This window comes from Lithobates pipiens, unplaced genomic scaffold (assembly GCF_037356315.1).
Source record: "Lithobates pipiens isolate NorthernLeopardFrog02 unplaced genomic scaffold, aLitPip1_a1.2 Scaffold_13, whole genome shotgun sequence".
Taxonomy (NCBI): Eukaryota; Metazoa; Chordata; class Amphibia; order Anura; family Ranidae; genus Lithobates; species Lithobates pipiens.
Genome location: NW_027507718.1, coordinates 6,119,828 through 6,139,370, shown reverse-complemented (window position 1 = coordinate 6,139,370; position 19,543 = coordinate 6,119,828). Strand labels below are relative to the sequence as shown.

General features: G+C 42.9%; 1 protein-coding gene across 1 annotated transcript in view; it reads right to left on the bottom strand.

The window, feature by feature from the left end:
- Positions 1-13,297, bottom strand: part of SLC35D2 (solute carrier family 35 member D2) — a 151,826-nt gene extending 138,529 nt beyond the window's left edge. The window contains exons 1-3 of the mRNA XM_077474803.1: positions 13,123-13,297; positions 8,446-8,479; positions 5,407-5,493 (exon numbers count right to left, since the gene is read on the bottom strand). Of these exons, the coding sequence (XP_077330929.1) occupies positions 5,407-5,493; positions 8,446-8,479; positions 13,123-13,241 (240 nt within the window). The 5' untranslated portion in view covers positions 13,242-13,297. The remainder of the gene's footprint in view (positions 1-5,406; positions 5,494-8,445; positions 8,480-13,122) is intronic.
- Between the last annotated feature and the right edge of the window lie 6,246 nt (positions 13,298-19,543).

Genomic DNA, 19,543 nt, shown 5'->3' with positions numbered 1-19,543 from the left:
TATAACACTCACTTTTTCACCATGAAAATCAGATTCAAATAGCGTGTGCGTGCTATACGCCAATACTTCAATTTTAGCTGTCTCAGGGGGGACATGGAGAGGGCGGGATGAGTGCCATCAGATTACATACAGTGAGAATCTTCTGTTTACTTGGTGGCCTCTGTAATAGGAAGTCCCATCTCCTGGGCCGCCATTGAACCACTGTTCTGTCTATCATAGGAGATTCTCACTGTATTTAATTTGTTGGTGCTCTTCCTGCCCCCGTCCCTGTCCCATCTAGGCTGTAGCAGGGCATCAGTCACGCTGCATTGATGGCAATGGTGAGACTGCTGCATTGATGACAATGGTGAGGCTGCTGCATTGATGACAATGGTGAGGCTGCTGCATTGATGACAATGGTGAGGCTGCTGCATTGATGACAATGCTGAGGCTGCTGCATTGATGACAATGGGGAGGCTGCTGCATTGATGACAATGGGGAGGCTGCTGCATTGATGGCAATGGTGAGGATGCTGCATTGATGGCAATGGCGAGGCTGCAATGACGTGGACTGATGAGGATGCATTGATGGCACTTGTGAGGCTGCAAATGGGCATTGATCAGGCTGCATTGATTGCAATGGTGAGGCTGCAGATGGGCACTGACCCTTATTTTGCTTCAAAGTTTTTTCCCTGAAACTTCCCTCTTAAAGTGAATGTGCGCGTTATATGCCAATAAATACGGTATATTGTATTTAAATAAAACGCTCAACAGAAGGGCACTAAGTTATCCTGTGTACAAGTAGTCCTGTTTATTAGGCTACCCCAAGACTTTAAAGAGACCTTATTACCAACTTAAAGAAAATGCATGTTTAAAAGCACAGAAAAATAAAGTATTTTGAAATGCTTGGAGCCCCTTCTATCCTTGTATGTCATAATCCTTTTCTCCTCTTGCCCAGCTCTTCTCCCTTACATCTGGAGCCCATGAGACAATGTGAAATATTCTGATAAATGAATGTCCCCTTACACCTATACTCTCAACCCTAGACTGCAACATTATGTTTCTCACAGGTTTTTTTTGAGACACTTGTATTGCAAATAGCGGGTCTCCAAAGACCCATATAGAATCTATAACCTAATGTCACTCACAGGGGTCCTTTGCTTACCCTCCATATAAAATTTACACAAGGTCTCAGCACAAGAAATCATAAGATGCCTCCAAGTAAAACACTTTATTACCCAAACAATTAAACATTCATATATTTACATGTTTCTATGTCCAGAGGGACTACCTCCAGCATATATGCATTGCTTTTGGAAGGGTAAATACCTAACCCTCTCCCCTATGTAGCAAAGTGGGAGAAAGACTTGGGAAGGAAAGTAGATTAGGAGAGCTGGAAGCAAATTTATTAAACCACAGCCCACAGTGATAAAATCCAAGTACAAACTACTCATGTGGTGGCTCCACAACACTCGGCAAAGTTCAGACCCACCTCACCTGACAAATGCTTCGGGATTTCAATCCCCAGGCACCCTTCTATACATATGATTGGAGTGTCCCAAGACCAACATTTACCAATTAGTATTCTAGCGTTCTAGGTAAAAGGTAAACAAAAATCCCCATGGGGTTTATTTCTGAATCTAAAACCACCAGATTACGTGAAGTCACACATTTCCTTTTACAGTGGAAAAAGACATGCTAGCCAAGGTGTGGTGGTCCTCCTCCCCAACAATAATGCACATTACATAAAACAATGTGGTTTCTAATTATGGAGAAAATGCCTCAAATCTCGAGGACTCAGTACAAAGGTTTGAAAAGATTTTGTCCCCCTGGGTCAAACATTACCTCTCTAGGAACTTTGATCAGTCCTTGCTGGCATTGTGAAAATGTGCCCCTAGGGCAAACATGTCTAGTTTCGGATGTCAATATGGACCTACCCCCATACCCCCCTTCCTAAATCTCATCCTTTTTATCCCTTCCTGGACCTCTCTAACTGATTCTCTCTTTTTTTTCTCTCTCTCTCATTTTCATACTCTTTTCTCCTCCTTCTCTTTTTTGTTTATCCCCTTGAATAATTATTTCTGATATATCACCATCTGCTCCTTCTTCCCCACAATTTTTTACTCACAGAAACATTATTGATGACCCACTGTTGGGGATGCAGGATAAGATAGATATAGCCTCCTGCGGCTTTATAAAGAAGTCAGCAATGGCAGTACCCGCATGCGTACAGGTTCTTTTTTTAATGGGAAACTTTAAAACACTTAATCATTTTCAGTTATTGCTAAATTAATTTGAAAGCAAATTTATATATGAACTTTGCATTGTGCGTGCCTCTTGTTTCATATTTGGTATAGAGATGTGCAAGCCTTATCTAGTGGCTGTATAGCCAGGTACACACTACATTTTTTTTCATTCAACCCAGGAGCTTGTTGTACTAACTATCCAATGTTAGTACAGTGATCACCTCGTTGAGCTGTTGTGTGCCCCCCTGCCAGAACACACTGGTCAGCACTCACAGTCATTGGCTGCCATTGCTGATCGGATGCTGATCGGCTGCTGATCTTGCAGCATGCCCGTTCAACAGAAGCAGACTGTTGGGCTAGCTTCTTTTGAACTGGCTGATACCAGCCTGTGTGTTTACCAGGCTTCTATCAGACACCACAAACAGTAGTCTAGCTGAGTGACTGATGAGAAAAACAGTTGTAGATAAACCACCCAAAGTCTTTTTGAATGAAGGTATAGTGACAGAGCCCCCTGTTGCATGGATATTAATTAGCACCGTTTTAGAAAGAGAAGTTCTGAAGTCCAGACAGAGTAGAAAAACTTGTTTGATCACATATTATTTCGAATAACATTATTATACTGCTCTACTTTAGAAGTAGTGGTGTAGCTAAGGTCCTCCTATTTCATATGTGCCAGAGCCTTCTGAGTTGCAGTTCTTTACCCATCGCTTTCATTTTATCATTCCCAATCCACTTATCCTAGTGCAGTGCCAAAACAATTACATGCTATACCTAGAACACTCAACCCTCATAACTTTCCTTTCACAACCCTCGGCTCAAATAAACCCCTCCACATTGCACAGTTTGTTTCCTCTCTCTGACCATGCACTCACTAAAGGTCATGGTGATGGAAGGGACATTTATATATGGCTAAGTAGGTCCTATTATACCGAATGTTCCTCTGCTACTATCCAAACTGGGCATGTGATCAAAAATGTTTTGGCAGAGGCATGGGCGTCCACAGGTAGGGGCAAGGAGGGTCAAGTGCCCCCCCCCCCCCCCGGAATTGAGGATCAGATCTTAAATTCAGCACAGTTGCGTCACTATCGGGGCTTCCTGCCCGCTCCGTTCCTTCCCTATTGGCCATAACTGAGGGCCAAAAAAAGGAGACTAGGAGAGGAGAACATCATGGGACATCTAGTCCCAAAGATGATTGGCAGCCCCATTTTCTACAGGGAGGAGGCTACAGCTCTATCAAGAGAGAGATTGAGAGACTGCAGCCTGGAAAAAAGCTGAGGGAGAGAGTGCTACAGGACAAAAAATGAGGAGTGTGCCGGGGCGGAAGCCAGAGAGACCAGGGTACAGACATGCTACACTACTGACCAGAGTCGCCCCCGGGGGACCCAGAGTGATTAATCGTCCAGCCGGAGGGATCACTGCTGTGTACAGCTGGGTCTGGTAAGAGGGCCTGTTGGTCATTATCCATTACTTATCCTAGGGACTGTACTACGTCTGCAGTCTCTGACCATGATAATGTGATAATGACATTGTCGAAAAGGGGTGGTGCATGGGTGACCCTAAAATGATGCCCCCCCCCTGAAAAAAGCTCTGCAGGCGCCCATGGGCAGAGGCTACCCTCCAGCATATAGTAAAACAATTTGTAGATCTGCCTCTCCTACCTCCTGATCCTCCCTAGGTGGCCACCCATCTTTTAAAAGGATCATCAGAAAGCCGGTGGCCTGTATTTGCAGAGAAAATAATAAAACTGCATTCATCATTAGCTACCTATATCTCTAGATCTACTAATCACCCTGACGTGTAGTTTTCTTTGAAGGTTCATATTTTTACCAAGTGCACAGCTTTATATAAGGCCTCTTTCACACGGGCGGCTGTTCTGCCACTGTAAAAGCATGTTTTGTTATTTTGATATTTCAAGACTCCAGGCACAGCAATCACTTGCATTTGTACATTGCATTTAGCAGCATTTACGTGCGTTTATATGCGGCTGCATTTAAAATTTTTGCCATTTCTGATGTGCTTCCTGTTGTTTTTATTTCCTTGTTGCTGCTGCTATCCGCAGGAGAAATAGTAGACTGCGATTACCTGTGGTTATGTGCAGATAGCTGCGCTAAATCGGTCCTGAACGCAGTAAAAAAAAAATTCTAACGCCACAAAACCCCATGCAACGAAACCATGGCTAAATTCAGTGTGTGAATGGGGCCTGTAAGAAAGCATTGTGTGAGTTTAGCTGCGGTAGATAACTTCATCTATGTGCAGCTAAAAGCTGAATTCTATCCGCCCATGTGAAAGGGGCCTAAAAGTCGCCCAATAGGCAATAATTTGCAATATAAAGTTACTTTTCTATCAGACAGCCATTCTTGTTTGTAAAAGTGCAAGAACTGTGTTTATTGAATTTAGTTTCTGATCATATTTTCCTCCGTTAGGTACAGAGGATTGATAGGAAAAAATGGTTGGCTATTTAGGGCAGCATGAATGCTCTATCTTACAGATAGAATACCCATATTTGATTAATATTATCACGTTAACTTAACAAGATAGAGCGGCGCCAAAGTCCAAAGTGCAATTTGGTAATTCAGGTATTTTGTAAAACGCTTTGTAACACTTTTGTAGTCAAATTTGAGAAAACTCCACTATATGTTTGTTATGTATTCCCATTTACTCATCATGCCAGCGGTATTGTCAATCTGGGGAGAAGGTAGTATTAGCTGCACTAGCAGATTACGATGGACCTGACTAACAAATGGAACCTGAACTCCAGATTAACATTTTAGGAACAGATACAGCAACACTTTTTGATAAATGGATAAAGGTCTTACATAATTGAAGATCTCATGAGTTTAAAAATATAACTTCCAACAGAAAAATGTGACAAAATGGTACAATACGTGCATCATGGTTTAGTGAATCAATGATACTGCATTATATCATGGAATGACAAAGAGGTTTCTAGAACTTAGCATTACATCATAAAATACATCTAATAAAACCTCAAAACAACACATGCTTAAGGCAAAGGGCATGCTCCAATACAACAACCAAGACCGAAGTAACTGAATATTTACGATCCGACCTAACTCATTTGAACTCTCATTTCCTGTTAGGAATTTCTGAAGTTTGCATATCATCGTTTCTTGCAGTTCCTTATTGATTAGGTTTACTTTTTGTTTTCCTGAAAGACTTACCTTTCTTGGGATCTGTCTGTCAAGATCTGGGAAAGTAATAAATCCATTACTTTTTCCCATGTACAGTATAACAATTGTGACTCCCATCTGTAAAAACAAACAAACACATGATTTAACACAAAGTGGTACATTTAAAAAGCATCATCAAAATGACTGCAAAAAAGGTGGATGCAGAATTGTATCAATTGTCTGAGTAATGGTGCAAGTGAACAGAAAATATACAAGTACCAATTTTTTTTTATCGTTTGCTGAAGTAAGCTGTGCGACAAACTGCAGGTAGATACAGATTATTATTGATGGTAATTCATATCCCTCCACCAACTGTAATGTGTATCACACCTTTCAAGGGAAATTCAGTTTTAGGTTTATCTCATTTTACAGTTTTTTTTTTTCATAATTCCTAGTTTACAAAAAAACATTTAATGTGAGGTGCATGTATAACACTAGTATCACAAGCAACATGGGTTCTCTAAAGGGAAAGCACAGCAGAATATGTATGCTTTCTGGCTGTCTCTCTCTGATGACCAGACTTTTCGAGGGACTAGGTCCGATGGTCTTCCCGGCGGACTTTCGGCGGAGTTCCGACGGACTTTCCGAATGAACGGACTTGGCCACACACAATCACACCAAAGCCCGACGGATTCCAACGTGATGACGTACAACCGGACTAGAATAAGGAAGTTCATAGCCAGTAGCCAATAGCTGCCCTAGCGTCGGTTTTTGTCCGTCGGACTAGCATACACACAAGCGGATTTCTCCATAGGAACTGGGTCCAGCGGAGTTCCGGCGAAAAAATTTGAAGCATGTTCTATTTTTAAAGTCCGTCAGATTTTTGGACAGCAAAGGTCCAATGGAGCTCACACGATCGAATTGTCCGACAGATTCATTCCGTCTGACCTTTGCTGTTGAAAAGTCCGGTCGTGTGTACGCGGCATAACTGAAACTGTGAAGGTCAGGCAGAATGGATAGGGAGGTGTATACAGTCCCTCTCCTGACTAGTTCAGCAGTGTGCGTGTAAAGTTAAGCAGAAGTTGTGTAGCTCTAAATATAACAGACTGTTTTACAAAGGAGTTAAAGTGTTACTAAACCCACAACAGTAAAATCTGTCTGTATATGCAGAATAGCATGCTTGTTATACTCACTGTGGAACTTAAGGGGTTAATCCTCTGCATTGTGTAAAATTATATTTTTATGTAAAAAGAAGATTTATACGCTGTGGGCACCGTGTGTGTGGGGGGGGGGGGGGGGGGTTAGATTAACTATTTTCATATTACTGGGTTTAGTAACACTTTTAAGAATAACTTATATTCATATGAAAAGGAATCTAGAGCTCCACCTTCTGGCTGGAAATGTAAATATGAAATGTTAACACACAGTATTTTATATTTACAGTAGTTCAAATTTACGATCTTTAATTGTGTGCACTGTGGTTTGCAGTCCAGGGTCCGGTGCATCTCTGTTCACCAGTTCAGGTGCAAATTTTTGCCTGAATTCGCACCTGAACTGGACCCAAAAATGCACAGGACCCTTTTTGGAACTGTACTGCAGCCACGCTGTACATGTGTGAACTGGCTCCATTTGGAGCCGGTCACATTTACATGTAATGCAAATTGGATGCAGTTTAAAACACTGTCCTGTCAGCTAGTCTGTACAGGGACCAATAATTTCTAACTGCAACCCTGGAAGGAGACTTTTAGAGTTCATTTGGCATGAGCTGGTAGGTCAATGTTTTTAAATTAGTCGCTACTTGAGCCATAGTTGAGTACAGCTGCAGGCAAGCTCCCCCATTACTGGAGTAGGTCCTGGTGCTGAAAATTATCCAGTGCCACATTTTTATTAATCACACTTTGTATATTTATAAGTACATGTGTAGCACTGACCCCCCCAAGGAGCTGCTGGTTTTATTGGGCTTACCGTTACCTTCTTGACTGCTTCTCCGTCTAGGGGTTCCCATGGTAGATGGCCCAAAGAAATGTGGACTGACACTGAATCTTCTTTTGGGTTGTTTATTTGAAACAGAAACAGAGTCTCTCGGTTTAGAGTAGAGGGTTAGGAGTAAGTTCAGGTACTTTAGACTGCAAAAATGGAAAGTCTCTTATAGAAAAATCCAGAGAATAGCAACCGATTCAGTGGATTTTACAACCCCCCGGATAGACCTCCTCTCACTAGGCCTAGCAGCCGGTAGGGTGCTAGATGAAGTCTCTGCCACAGACTTGAGCGTAGGATATTTGACAAAATCTCTGCCACAGACTTGAGTGTAACTGATGGACGTAGACAAATTCAAAGAGCTATCATACGGTAGCAGTATCTCTCAGCCGATCCGGCGATACCGTATGAGTGTAGATCCAGTTAGTGTCCTTCAACTAAGCCTCCAGGCTCCTTCAGAGAAGCCAGCCTTGCGCACGGCCTTCTCCTAAAGAGTCTTCCCCTGGGGTTTCTTCAGTTGCTGGGCCTCTCCCTTTAGATGAGACGGCACCGGGCCACCTTTGGATCAATAGGCCCCGAAATCCATTCAGGCCTGTCCCTGCAGTTGTGTTGCTTCGGGCTAGCCAGCCCCGAGACTCGAAATGCACGGTTCCGCACCCCAGGCCAGGAGGGCCATTGGGCTGGGTCAGGAGGACCACCTGAACCGAACAGGCAGAAGATAATCTCCGGAACCCAAAAGCACGTGATGGCGGTACCTTAAATACCACCTCCCAGAATGCACAGCAGGAGAACACTCCCACTGGGCTGGTTCCCGAAAGAACAGTGGCATTCAATACACCCAGCTAGACTGAGTTCTTACTCTTGCCAGCTGTGACAGCGACATCTGCAGCCAAGGAGAACCCAGTGCTACCCAGCTGGACTGGTAATGAAACCAGAAATTTAGAAAATTAGCCCCAAAACCCAACTGTGGTTTCAGGAAAATTAACTTTGAAAAAATACATATCGCCTGCTCGTCAGGAGCCAGTGCTACACATGTTTTACAAAAACTGGTTTGTTTTTTAAATCTCAAATATTACTAAAAGAAAAAACATAGTTGAGGTTATCATGACATACCTGCCCAACTCCAAGAAATGTTGCTGATGGAAACCTTCATTAAAGAAGGAAATAGAAAATAAATACATGTAATGAATTAGTGATTAGCTACACAGTTGATTCTATAGGCTTAGTAAATACCCTACAGCACACATGTCAAACTGGTGTTTTATGGGCCGCATGCGGCCCTCTTGCTTCTTCTTTGTGGTCCTCAGTAGTTTAAGGATTAAAAATAATTGCAATCCCAGATGGCTTCCAGCTGTTAAATTACATTAGGCTCCATTCACTAAAAGAGATCGCATGCAGGTGATCTGACACATTTTTCCCAAATATCGCATGCAATGCTGACAATGTCAATTTACTATCCCTTTATGCCTTATTTCCCTCAAAAAACAAAAACGCTTGGTAAATACCTCATAAACTGGCATTAAAGTCAAATCACTAACAGAAATAAATAAATAAATGTATAAGTTAAATAAGTAGTAGTAAGTAATCAGTTTAATTTTAGTTGGCTGTTAAGGAGCTGGTTGTTAAGGAGTCGGCATGTGCCGTGTCCATAACAACCATGACTCATCTGCCTTCAGCAGTATTTCCCACTGACAGCAGAATGTAAACAAAAGAAGTGGTGCCATTAACATTTTTTTTAAAACAATGTGGGTCCCCCCCCCCTCCTTATCCATACCAATTTTGAGGGAAAACCCCACACCAAAATGTTAAAAAAATAAAACAAAATTATGACGTGGGGTAAACTCAATATCAGGCACTTATTCAAGCATGCAGCCTGGAATGCCAGGAAAGGATGGGCGGCAAGCAAGCACCCTTCTCTCCTAAACCATACCAGGCCACATGCTTTTAACATGGGAAGGCTGCTTTGGGGAGGAGGGGGTCTCCTATCCTCAAAGCACCTTGTTGCAATGTTGATGAGGACAAGGGCCTCTTCCCTACAACCCTAGCCCAGTGGTTGTGGGGGCGTGGGGGAGTGACCTATCAGAATCTGGGTGTCCCCTTTGACAAGAGGGCGCCCAGATCCCGCAACACCACCAAAAAAAAAAGTGCAAAGTAAATAAAAACCCAGGGACAGTTTTTGATAGGTCCTTTATTCAAAAAAGACAAAAATAATAAATGTACCTTGAAGTAGATCCAACGTCAATCGCAATGAACTCTGGCCGCCAACCCAAACAAAAAAATCCGACCTGCGTCAACGCTTGGCTCCACCGAATGACAGCTCTGTAACCTACCCGAATGGGGTCATCGATGAAGTCACGGGTGCCCACGCCTTCTTATAATGTCATTAACTGGAGCATGTTGGGTCGATAGCGTCATACTGGATCGGGGTCACTCACTGACATCATCGGGGGGCCTCACCCGTTTGTTTATTTAGTAGCGGCAGAAAAACCCAGTGTTTTTTTCTCCCAGGTTTCAGGGAGAAGAAACAGCCAGATTGCTGTTCAGAGAAATCAGCTGCCAAACTTGTTCTGTGTCCAATCACAGCATGGGTCAGCAGACCCAGAAGAAGGCAGATTACGTACATGTACGTGATCCTGCCTGTACCTGCTTCCCACTTGCTGTATATTCACTGTGAGCAGTGGACAAGCTAGTTAACCTGTTTCCACCCACCTTTTTTTATTTATTTTTTCATAGAAAGTTTTTATTGTGGTTGTAAAAGAGATAAATAACTGAAAGCATATTTGCGGACCGAGCCTCTCCAATTTCAAAGAAGTATATTACATAGTATAAATTGTTTCGAATATAATAATGAACATATTGCTATTACTGATGCGCAACTTGTACACCTAGTGACTGGTAAATGCTAAATGTACATTGTCACCCACCCACCTTCTAACTCCTATTCTAAGTACCCTATAGAAGGAAGATGCTTATAATTACCTATTCTCATAGCACACTGAACCAGTCATGTGATCCCCCAGAGACTGGCTTCAGGGGAAAGCTCAGACAATGGATTAAATGCCTGGCTGGTGATGTCACCCATAGGCTTTCTATGGCACATCCATTGGCGGCTGTCCCTCTTCTCCCCTGAAGCTGTTTCTGGGAGCTGATAATGTGAGCAGACCAGAAAGCCCATAGAATGACACTCTTCCATCCTAGTAATAGCACTGTACAGTAAAAAGTCTATTGTACTTTGGAGGCACATTTGTACATGCAGAGACACATCAAGATAGTGGCCCAAGTGGCACAGGAAGACATGGTGCCATGTTATATTCACAAAGCGCACTTCCACACTACAAGCAATACACAGTGTAGCACCCTCTAGTGTGCCATTACTTTAGTGCAGGCAAATTTATTGACTTTTATGGCAAGTATGAGTCTTCAATCTGGGTCAGGGTTTTTCTGCAGGTCAGGCTGGATGACTCGCAGAGGCAGGTCCTCTGGTGCCTTCCCCTGGTTCTGGAAGTTCTAGAAGTTAGTGGGCGGAGGCTAAGAGGGTCGATCTGCATACTTAGGGGAACCTGGCCAATCACCAGGCATGCTGTCCTGGCAGGATGGTTAGGCCAGCCCTTAAATATGAATGAGTCATGCTAGCAAGGGAGTAGGGTGGATGATGGAGTGCTAAGGTGGCCTAGGAGGGATCTCCTAGGTCTAGGGGAGACCCCATTCCCAGGCTGGCTCAGGGGGATCCATTCAGCAGAGTGGTTTAACTTGGAATCTTGCCTGAGAGCAGTGGGAGCAAGGAGGACAGAGTGAGTACATCAGCACACCCAAGGATTTTCAAGGAGAGAGACTGCCATGTTTAGCAAGATTTTATTCTTGCCCTGGGAGATTTTCAGAGCACCCAGGGGGGCTGGTAGTGCCTGCAAGCAGTGTAGCAGTTCTACACAAGGAGAGAATACACTCCTGCATGCAGTTTGCCTCAATTTTTGGGTCATTTCCAAGAGGGGCTGATAGCTCCTAGTCTGTAATGGGCTTTTGCTTCTAATCTACTAACAACTGTGTGAGGAAAGGAAAGAGAGAAAGCAGTTCAGGATCTTTTTGTACAGAAGAAGGAAATTGTCTCCTTTTTTTTGTGCTTTGCTTAAAGTTGGGAATCCCATCAATCCCTTTACCTTACCTTATCCAAGTTGTTACCCCTAATAATAAAATAAAACAAAAGCCAAGCGACTGACTTCTTGTGTTTGGATGCAAGTGGAGAATGCGTGTTGCCTGGCTGTGCAGAAGTAGGAGAACCAGTTACCAGCAGCCCCTGCAGGGGTAGTGCTACTTGGTGATGTCACCTATAGGCTTATGAAGGGGCATCCAGTATTGGCTGTCCTTCCTCTCCCCGTAGCCACTGCTGAGAGACGATAATGTGACCAGAGTGCCTTAAGAACGGCACTCTTTCATCCTAGTAATAGCACTGCAAAAGTCTATTGTACTTTTAAGTCACAAGAGATAAATCAAGATAGTGGGCACAGTAAGGTTATGGTGCCATGTTATATCTACAGAGAGCACTTTGACACTACAAACAATCCACTGTAAAGTGACACACACCTTATTGGTCATGCCATCTGACATTTAGCGTGCATTTTTTAATTGATATGTTTAAACATCCCTACTAAATATGCTTGCAGATCTTGGGGTCTCTTATTTTTTAATTTGTTTATTGTGTCTTTATGACTTGGATTCCCGCCTCTTGGTACAAAAATGTTGTGACCAATTGTCAAAGAGCACTTCAAAACTTGAAGGTGGGGTTAAGGTGTTAGTTTGTGGGTGTGGTATAAAAGTGGGCATGGTCTGTAGGGCATCCCTGATTTTGCTATGAAAAACTGATCACCTTACCATTGTGGAGATTACTTTTAACTTCCTGCCCCCATAGCCAAAACAGGAAGTGATAGGAAATCCCTGGTTGTCACTATTGATGGGCTCAGGAGTGTTTAAAATCCCACGTGCTTGATCCCGCCATTAAGCAGACACTGCACAACACTAATCACAGACCGCGAGACATTTCCAGATCCGCAGCTGCACAGATTGGGGAATGTCTCGCTGCCTGTGATTAGCCGTGTGCAGCGTCTGCTTCCTGTTGGGATCGGGCATGTGGGATTTCGAACACACCCGAGCCCATCTCTAATTGTCAACAATTAGCGTCCCCATTGGAACATTTCCCATCTATTACTATTCTAGTGACAACCAGAAATTCACAATTTTCTTTTGCGTCGACTTTTGCCGATAATGGTAAACAGGACAAATACAGAGAATGAAATTCCCTAACGGTGAAAAGGAAATAAAAACTGACAGTTGTTCTAACCCTCTTCCATTCTATCGAAAACGAACAAATAGTGCCTATATTATCCTTTAATACTGAGAAGAAATGATGACAAGTCATTAAGGGGGTGAAGGTCAGTTTTAAATAACCTAAAAACACAGGAGGCTAATGCAAATGTAGTCTTAAAGGGCACTGAGCCATTGAGGCTATGTGCCTCGAGGACACGATTAGTGTCATACGATCACATAGATGAAATTCATTCCTCTGAAATATCTGGACGTTTAACTATTTTTATTACTTAAGTATAAGATTTTCTCTGATCCATGAATCTTTTCCATTTATTTATTTAATCAATAGTGTTGAAACAAAGTCTCTAGCACTGTGCCTATGTCAATATGTAATATATACTACTATTACTCATTAATCCACACACTAGGAACTAGCAGCCTACACACACTCATGCTATCCTGCTGACATGCCCCCCACCCCCTCCTCCTTACCTGTAAGTGGTGAGCACAGATTTATTAATCAGGACAATGAGGAAGGAGGTGACTCCATAGAAAAGTGCTGATAGTAGCCGCGCTGTGCGAGATGCTGGAACCTCAGTGCTGGCTGCCATTGTGCTGTGTGCTGGGAACTCTGCTATGTTCAGAATGACACCTGGCTCCTCCCGACAGGCCAGGTGTCTCCATAGAGGGAGTGACTGACATGAGGAAGAGGAATGACATATTTATTTACAGGGCAGCACAACCCGTACAGCTAGCTAATTCATAGGATACTGGAAAAACTGGGTCCCTACTACAGACATAAAATATGACTAAGTAGATTATATATATATATATATATATATATATATATATATATATATATATATATATATATATATTAATATATTAACACACACACATACACACAGTATATATTTTATATATATATATATATATATATATATATATATATATATATATATATATATATACACACACACCACACACCTTGTTATAACCCCTGTCCCCCCCTGTCAGGTTTTTTTTTTTTTTTTCACCGCCTTTGTCCCATTTCAGAGAATTTCATTAACTTCCTTTCCCATAGCCAAACAGAAAGTGAGAGAAAATCTCTGCAAATTAAAAGGAATTCCTTGGGTGACCTCCAAGTCACCAGAACTAGTGTCCCCATTGGAAGATTTCCCCTCTCTTACTTTATTGGGGACAACCCAAAATTTGGGATTTTCTTTTACTTTCACAAATAGGGTGAATCTCCTTAACAGCCTCCCGCCTGCTGTATAGACAAATAATAGTGGCTCTTGTTCTGGGACACAGTCCTATGACATGTAGGCACGGGGGCGCACGTTGATCTCTGGTGTGTTGGGTCCCTGGGACACACTGCGACCCTGATCTTGGCAAAGATCCGCAGCCGCAGCTCATTAGCCATGTGATCGGCTGTGTCTTCTCGGTGAGGGACACGAGAAGAGGGGAACCGGGGCTGCTCTGTCCAAAACCACTGCACAGAGCAGGTAAGTATAACATGTTTATTATTTAGAAAAAATAAATAACATTAAGGCTTTAGTATAATTTTAATAATGCCAGAATAATCATAATTTTCCTTCCCATCAAACTTTAGCTGGCCATACACCATACAATTTTCTTATTCAATTTCCTTTAGATTTACCTTCAACTGTGTGGTAGTACAAGGGCCTGTCTGATTGCACACAAATTAAAAGTGTTCAGATTTGACCTCATATTATATGGTTTTGGTAAATCTAAAGGAAATCTATAGAAGAAAATTGTATACTGTATGGCCAGCATAAGTCAATCAGCCAGGGTGGAAAATCATGAATCAATTTGCATTGCATTGTTAATGAATATGTGTGTATATTTCAGATTAAATAGGCGGGGGGGGGGGGACAGGGACAAATGTGATTGCTAACTTACAATCGTATCGTACAATTTATGGTCAAATTTTAACTATCAATCAAAAGCCACTGTTTGTGGCATATCGATCAAATGGGTTGTTGACTGTAGATTGATTATTCCTCTCAGAAGAGATTGATCAGAAAATTAATAATTTTTTGAAGTGCGCATGGCCATCATTAGATTGACACAAATAGAATGGATTGTTTAGGTGTGTCCTACTATTACACAGTTCTGGTAAATCTAATGCAGGCCATACACACTTCAAAAAAGGCTTGGTTTACACTATGTGTTCGGTGTGGCCTGCATTTGCAAAGCAGAATGAGCTGCTTGACCTGCGGGAAACGCAGGAAAAAGGTCTTTGCACCTTTTTAGAACCACAGCCACAGAGAATTCTGATGGCGCTATTTCACCATGCAGTTTACCAAACACGATGCGTGTTTATATGCATGGGGGTGCCATTAAGGATGAACGGCAGCCATGCGCATCTTTAACCGGCTCACGCAGATTTTCTGCGGCACAATGGCTCTCCTGAGCAAAATCCCATACATATACCGATTTCCCTTTAAGAGCCGCCAGAGGGCGCGCGCCACCGGAGGCATGGCCCACTGCACGACCACGCGCAAACGCATGCACGAGCGCCAGCATGGGGATTTGTGTGTGGACCCACAATCACCTGCACAACGCAGCCCTAATGATTAATTTATTTTCCGATCGATCTCATCTGATAGGAATAATCAATCTATAAATGATAACCCATCCAAGCAATATGCCACACATAGGGAAGCGGCTTTTGGTTGATAGTTAAGATACAGTATGACTGTACCTTATGACTGGAAGTAATCACATCTCTTTTTTCATTATGCAAAAATGCTCTACTTTGAGTGCAACCAAGATTAATCAGCACATTGTAGCCGAGTACATGGGCTCATGATATACAATACTTCTGCATTCAGAGCCATAAAAAAAAAAGCTATAAGCTTTACAGATCTAAATGCAGTTTTTTTTCTATGCCCATGTGCGTGAGCCCCTAAAGTGTTGGGGAATTTAGGGGTTTTGTGAGACAGGGACTGAAGATTATTACTGTTCTTGTATAGTCTATAAAATTACTATACTGGGCTCTTTCCGTCACTATACTGTAAAAAAAAACTTTTACTATTATTACTCTGCCACCTAGTGGTCATTCTGCACTTCATGTGTCTCACACAAATAATTTAAAGAGACCCTGTCCACCAAATTAAAAAAAGTGCACAAAAGCACAGAAATAAGTATTTTAGAAGGTTACAGATCCTTCCACAAACACTTTTGCTAATCTTTTCTAGGGTAACAAAAGCACATAAAAAACGAATCCCCATCAAATGTAACTGTTCATGCTGCAGATGCGTTGAACTTTGAAAAGTCTTGCATGCTGCATCTTTGGTGCAGTTTTTCAAAAGCACACCAAAAATGCACTTTCCACTTTAAAGCCCGAACACACAATCAGAATATCATATGATAATCTGATCTACGAAAGGACAAACACGAATACTTTTTCCCGTACGATATCAGATCGTGCAATTTTCATTTAATCAGTACAGTTTTCATCCAAAAAAACAATACAAATACACTACAACACATTACATCACTTAGAGATTTTTATTTTGTCGTACCATAATTTTTGTTCTTTAGTAACCTATTTGTTTTCAATATGAAGATTAGCATACAAAAAAAAAAAAAAAAAAAAAAACGGACGATCATTCATCCGATAGTCTCATGGTATGTACTAGGCTATAGTCAAAAGGGCCCTTAAAGCGGATCTTAAGACTGTATGAAAAAAGTCAGCAGGTACAAATACTGTAAAGCAGCGTTTCTCAAACTTTTTTCAGTTGTGGCACCCTTTAAAATTATGGACAATCTCAGGGCACCATTTAACTGGTTCCGGACCAGCCGCACTCCCCCCCGCCATCCCTGAAGATCAGATTCGATGAGGAGCCGATCAATCCCCAGGCCCAGGCCAATGAAATCTGGCCTGGACCTGGTGATCGCTCCTGACGAATGAGATCCTTCCGCTATCGTGTAAGTGTAAAAACACTGACAGGGGAAGTGATGTAATCTCTCCTCGTGTCTGCCTGTTTCTTCCAGACCGAGAGGAGAGAGCATTAAACAGTGAGTTTCACCAACACTACACTGACACTAGGTCACGCAGGCATGCAATTCACCCCCCAATCACCCCCTCCCCCCCCCCCGTTAACCCCTTCACCACCTGTCACTGTGTCACCCAGTACAGCAATCAGATTTTTTTTTTGATCGTTGTACTAGTGTCATTAGTGACAAAAATCAGTGTTAGGGTAATTAGTCTTAGGCCCAGATAGGTCTAGGGACCCCCCTAACCCCCCCAATAAAGGTTTAACCCCTGTCACCTGTGATCACAGTATAAGTGTCAGGGGTGACGCAGTTTAGCTAACTTATTTTTTATAGCGTCAGGGCACCCACCATAAAGGTTTAGCCCCCAGATCACCCGGCAGGTGATATCGGTTTTAGCATCAGATAGGGTCTGTGTCACCCCAGGCAGTGTCAGATTAGTGCCAGTACCACTAACATCCACGCACACGCACCATACGCCTCCCTTAGTAGTATAGTGTCTGAACGGATCAATATCTGATCAGATCTATACTAGCATCCCCACCAATTTAGGATTCCTAAAAACACAGTGTTAGTGGGATCAGCCCAGAAACCTGCTAGCACCTACATTTAGCACCTCCTCCCAGCCCAGCCCAGCCCAGCCCACCCAAGTGCAGTATCGATCAAACACTGTCACTTACAAAACACATAACTGCAGCGTTTGCAGAATCAGGCCTGATCCCTGCGATCGCTAACAGTTTTTTTGGTAGCGTTTGGATCAGTCGCTAACAGGAGCTTTTTACCTGTGAGTCTCTCTACTGTACCAGTAAATTTAGAGCCCAAAATGGCAAATCGAAGGTATACTAATGAAGAAGCCTACATGTTTCTGAGCATGACAGATAATGAAGAGGAAGTCACTCATCTGTCAGATTCAGGCTCAGAATATGAATCTGTAGACAAGAGCGGTCCCTGCCAAGGTCAGGCGTACCAGACCCCGATCTTCTTGTGCTGTCGTTGAGGTGCAAGAACCACAGGTCCCTTGTATGGAGCAGAGAGCCAGTACTAGTGCCGCTATTCCTTCTGGTGAACTGGCAAGCACCAGCGGCCTAGTACATCCTGGTTGTACATCCAGCACTGCAGTAACACTTGATGACATGGCAAGTCCCATAAGGGCAGTTCAAGCTGGCGAGCTGGCAAGCATGAGTAGTGTCCCGCTGCCACCAAGAAGAAGACAAACACAGGCCCGTCGACCCTTCCTGCTGCATTCGCCAATCCTAATTGGGAACCCACCCCTTCTGCAGCACCCGTACTTCCCCCATTCACTGGCCAACATGGAATTCAGATGAAAACATTTAATTTTACGTCACTTTTATTATTATTATTTTTTTATTCGCTGTTTTTCACCAAAGAACTCTGTAGATCTATTGTGGACCAAAGAAATTTGTATGCTGGTCAATTCATCACCGCTAATCCTCAGCTGACCCTTGCCAGAGATTGGAGACCAATTATGGTTTCCGAATTTTAGACCTTTCTGGGCCTATCCCTCCTCATGGGCATAACCAAAAAGAGCGAGTTGCGGTCATATTGATCCACTGACCCAATTCACCATATGCATATGTTCTCTGTCTCCATGACCAGGACACGATATGAGCAGATCTATCGGTTCATGTGCTTCAGTGACAATGAACTCTGACGTCCTTGGAGGTGACCCTGGATTTAATCGGCTCTACAAAATTCCTCGTAAACCCCTTGAACCAACGTTTTGCAACCTTGTTTACTCCCGATCAAGTTGCCTGTGTTGATGAGTCCCTGATTAAGTTTTTGGGCCACTTGTCTATCAAACAGTATCTTCCCAGCAAGTGTGCCAGATACGGGGTCAAGATGTAAAAGCTCTGTGACAGGGCCACAGGCTATACATATAGTTTTATGGTTTATGAGGGAAGAGATAGTCACGTAGAACTGGACAATTGGCCAGATTACATAGGGAGCATTGGCAAGATTGTGTGGGACTTGGTGTCACCCTTACACAAGCCACTTTTTAGTCACCATTTTGATTATGGAATTGGCGCATGTTGCACCATGCGATCTAATCGCCAGGGCTTCCCCCAACGGTTTGTAGAATCCTGTCCTATTCGGGGGGAGAGAGCCTGCTTGAGGTGTAATAATTTGTTAGCAGTGAAGTGGAGGGATTCACGGAATGTTTTCGTTCTGTCCTCGCTTCAAGCAGACATGGCAGTCCAAATTCCCATTGCGACTGGTGTTGTGGAGAAACCCCTCTATGTCCACGAATACAACCTTAACATGGGAGGGGTGGACCTCAATAAACAGTTGTTGGCGCCGTACCTAATTGCCCGTAAGGCCAGACGCTGGTACAAAAAAGTATCTGTATACTTATTTCAATTGGCTTTGCTGAGCGCTCGTGTGCTATACAGAGCTTCAGTACGGACTGGATCCTTCCTTAAATTCCAGGAAGAGATCATCAGAGCCCTTTTGTTTCCAGACGGTGCTCTGGCCCAACTTCTCAATCCAAATGCAGTGAGCCGGCTGCATGAGACCCAAAGAAACCCCCAAAAAAGATGTTGTGTCTGCAGCAAACGCAGATTTAGGCATGACACCTGCTTTTATTGTCCCTCCTGTCCTGACCAACCTGGTCTCTGCATTGGTGAATGTTTCAAACGCTACCACACACTAGTGGAGTTTTAGCGTAGGGTACAGCACCACACAGTCCTAAGCACACTAACACAGGGTCACGGGGTCTCAAAAGATGTGATGGCCATCACATTTTGAGAGACCCTAATCTGCAACGTTCAGTTTACAGTTTTACAGTTTTTATAAAAGTGAAAAAAAAAACACAAAAAAAATATAAAATAAAAAATCCAAAAATAGTTGTACTTTTCTCCTCTCTCTCTAT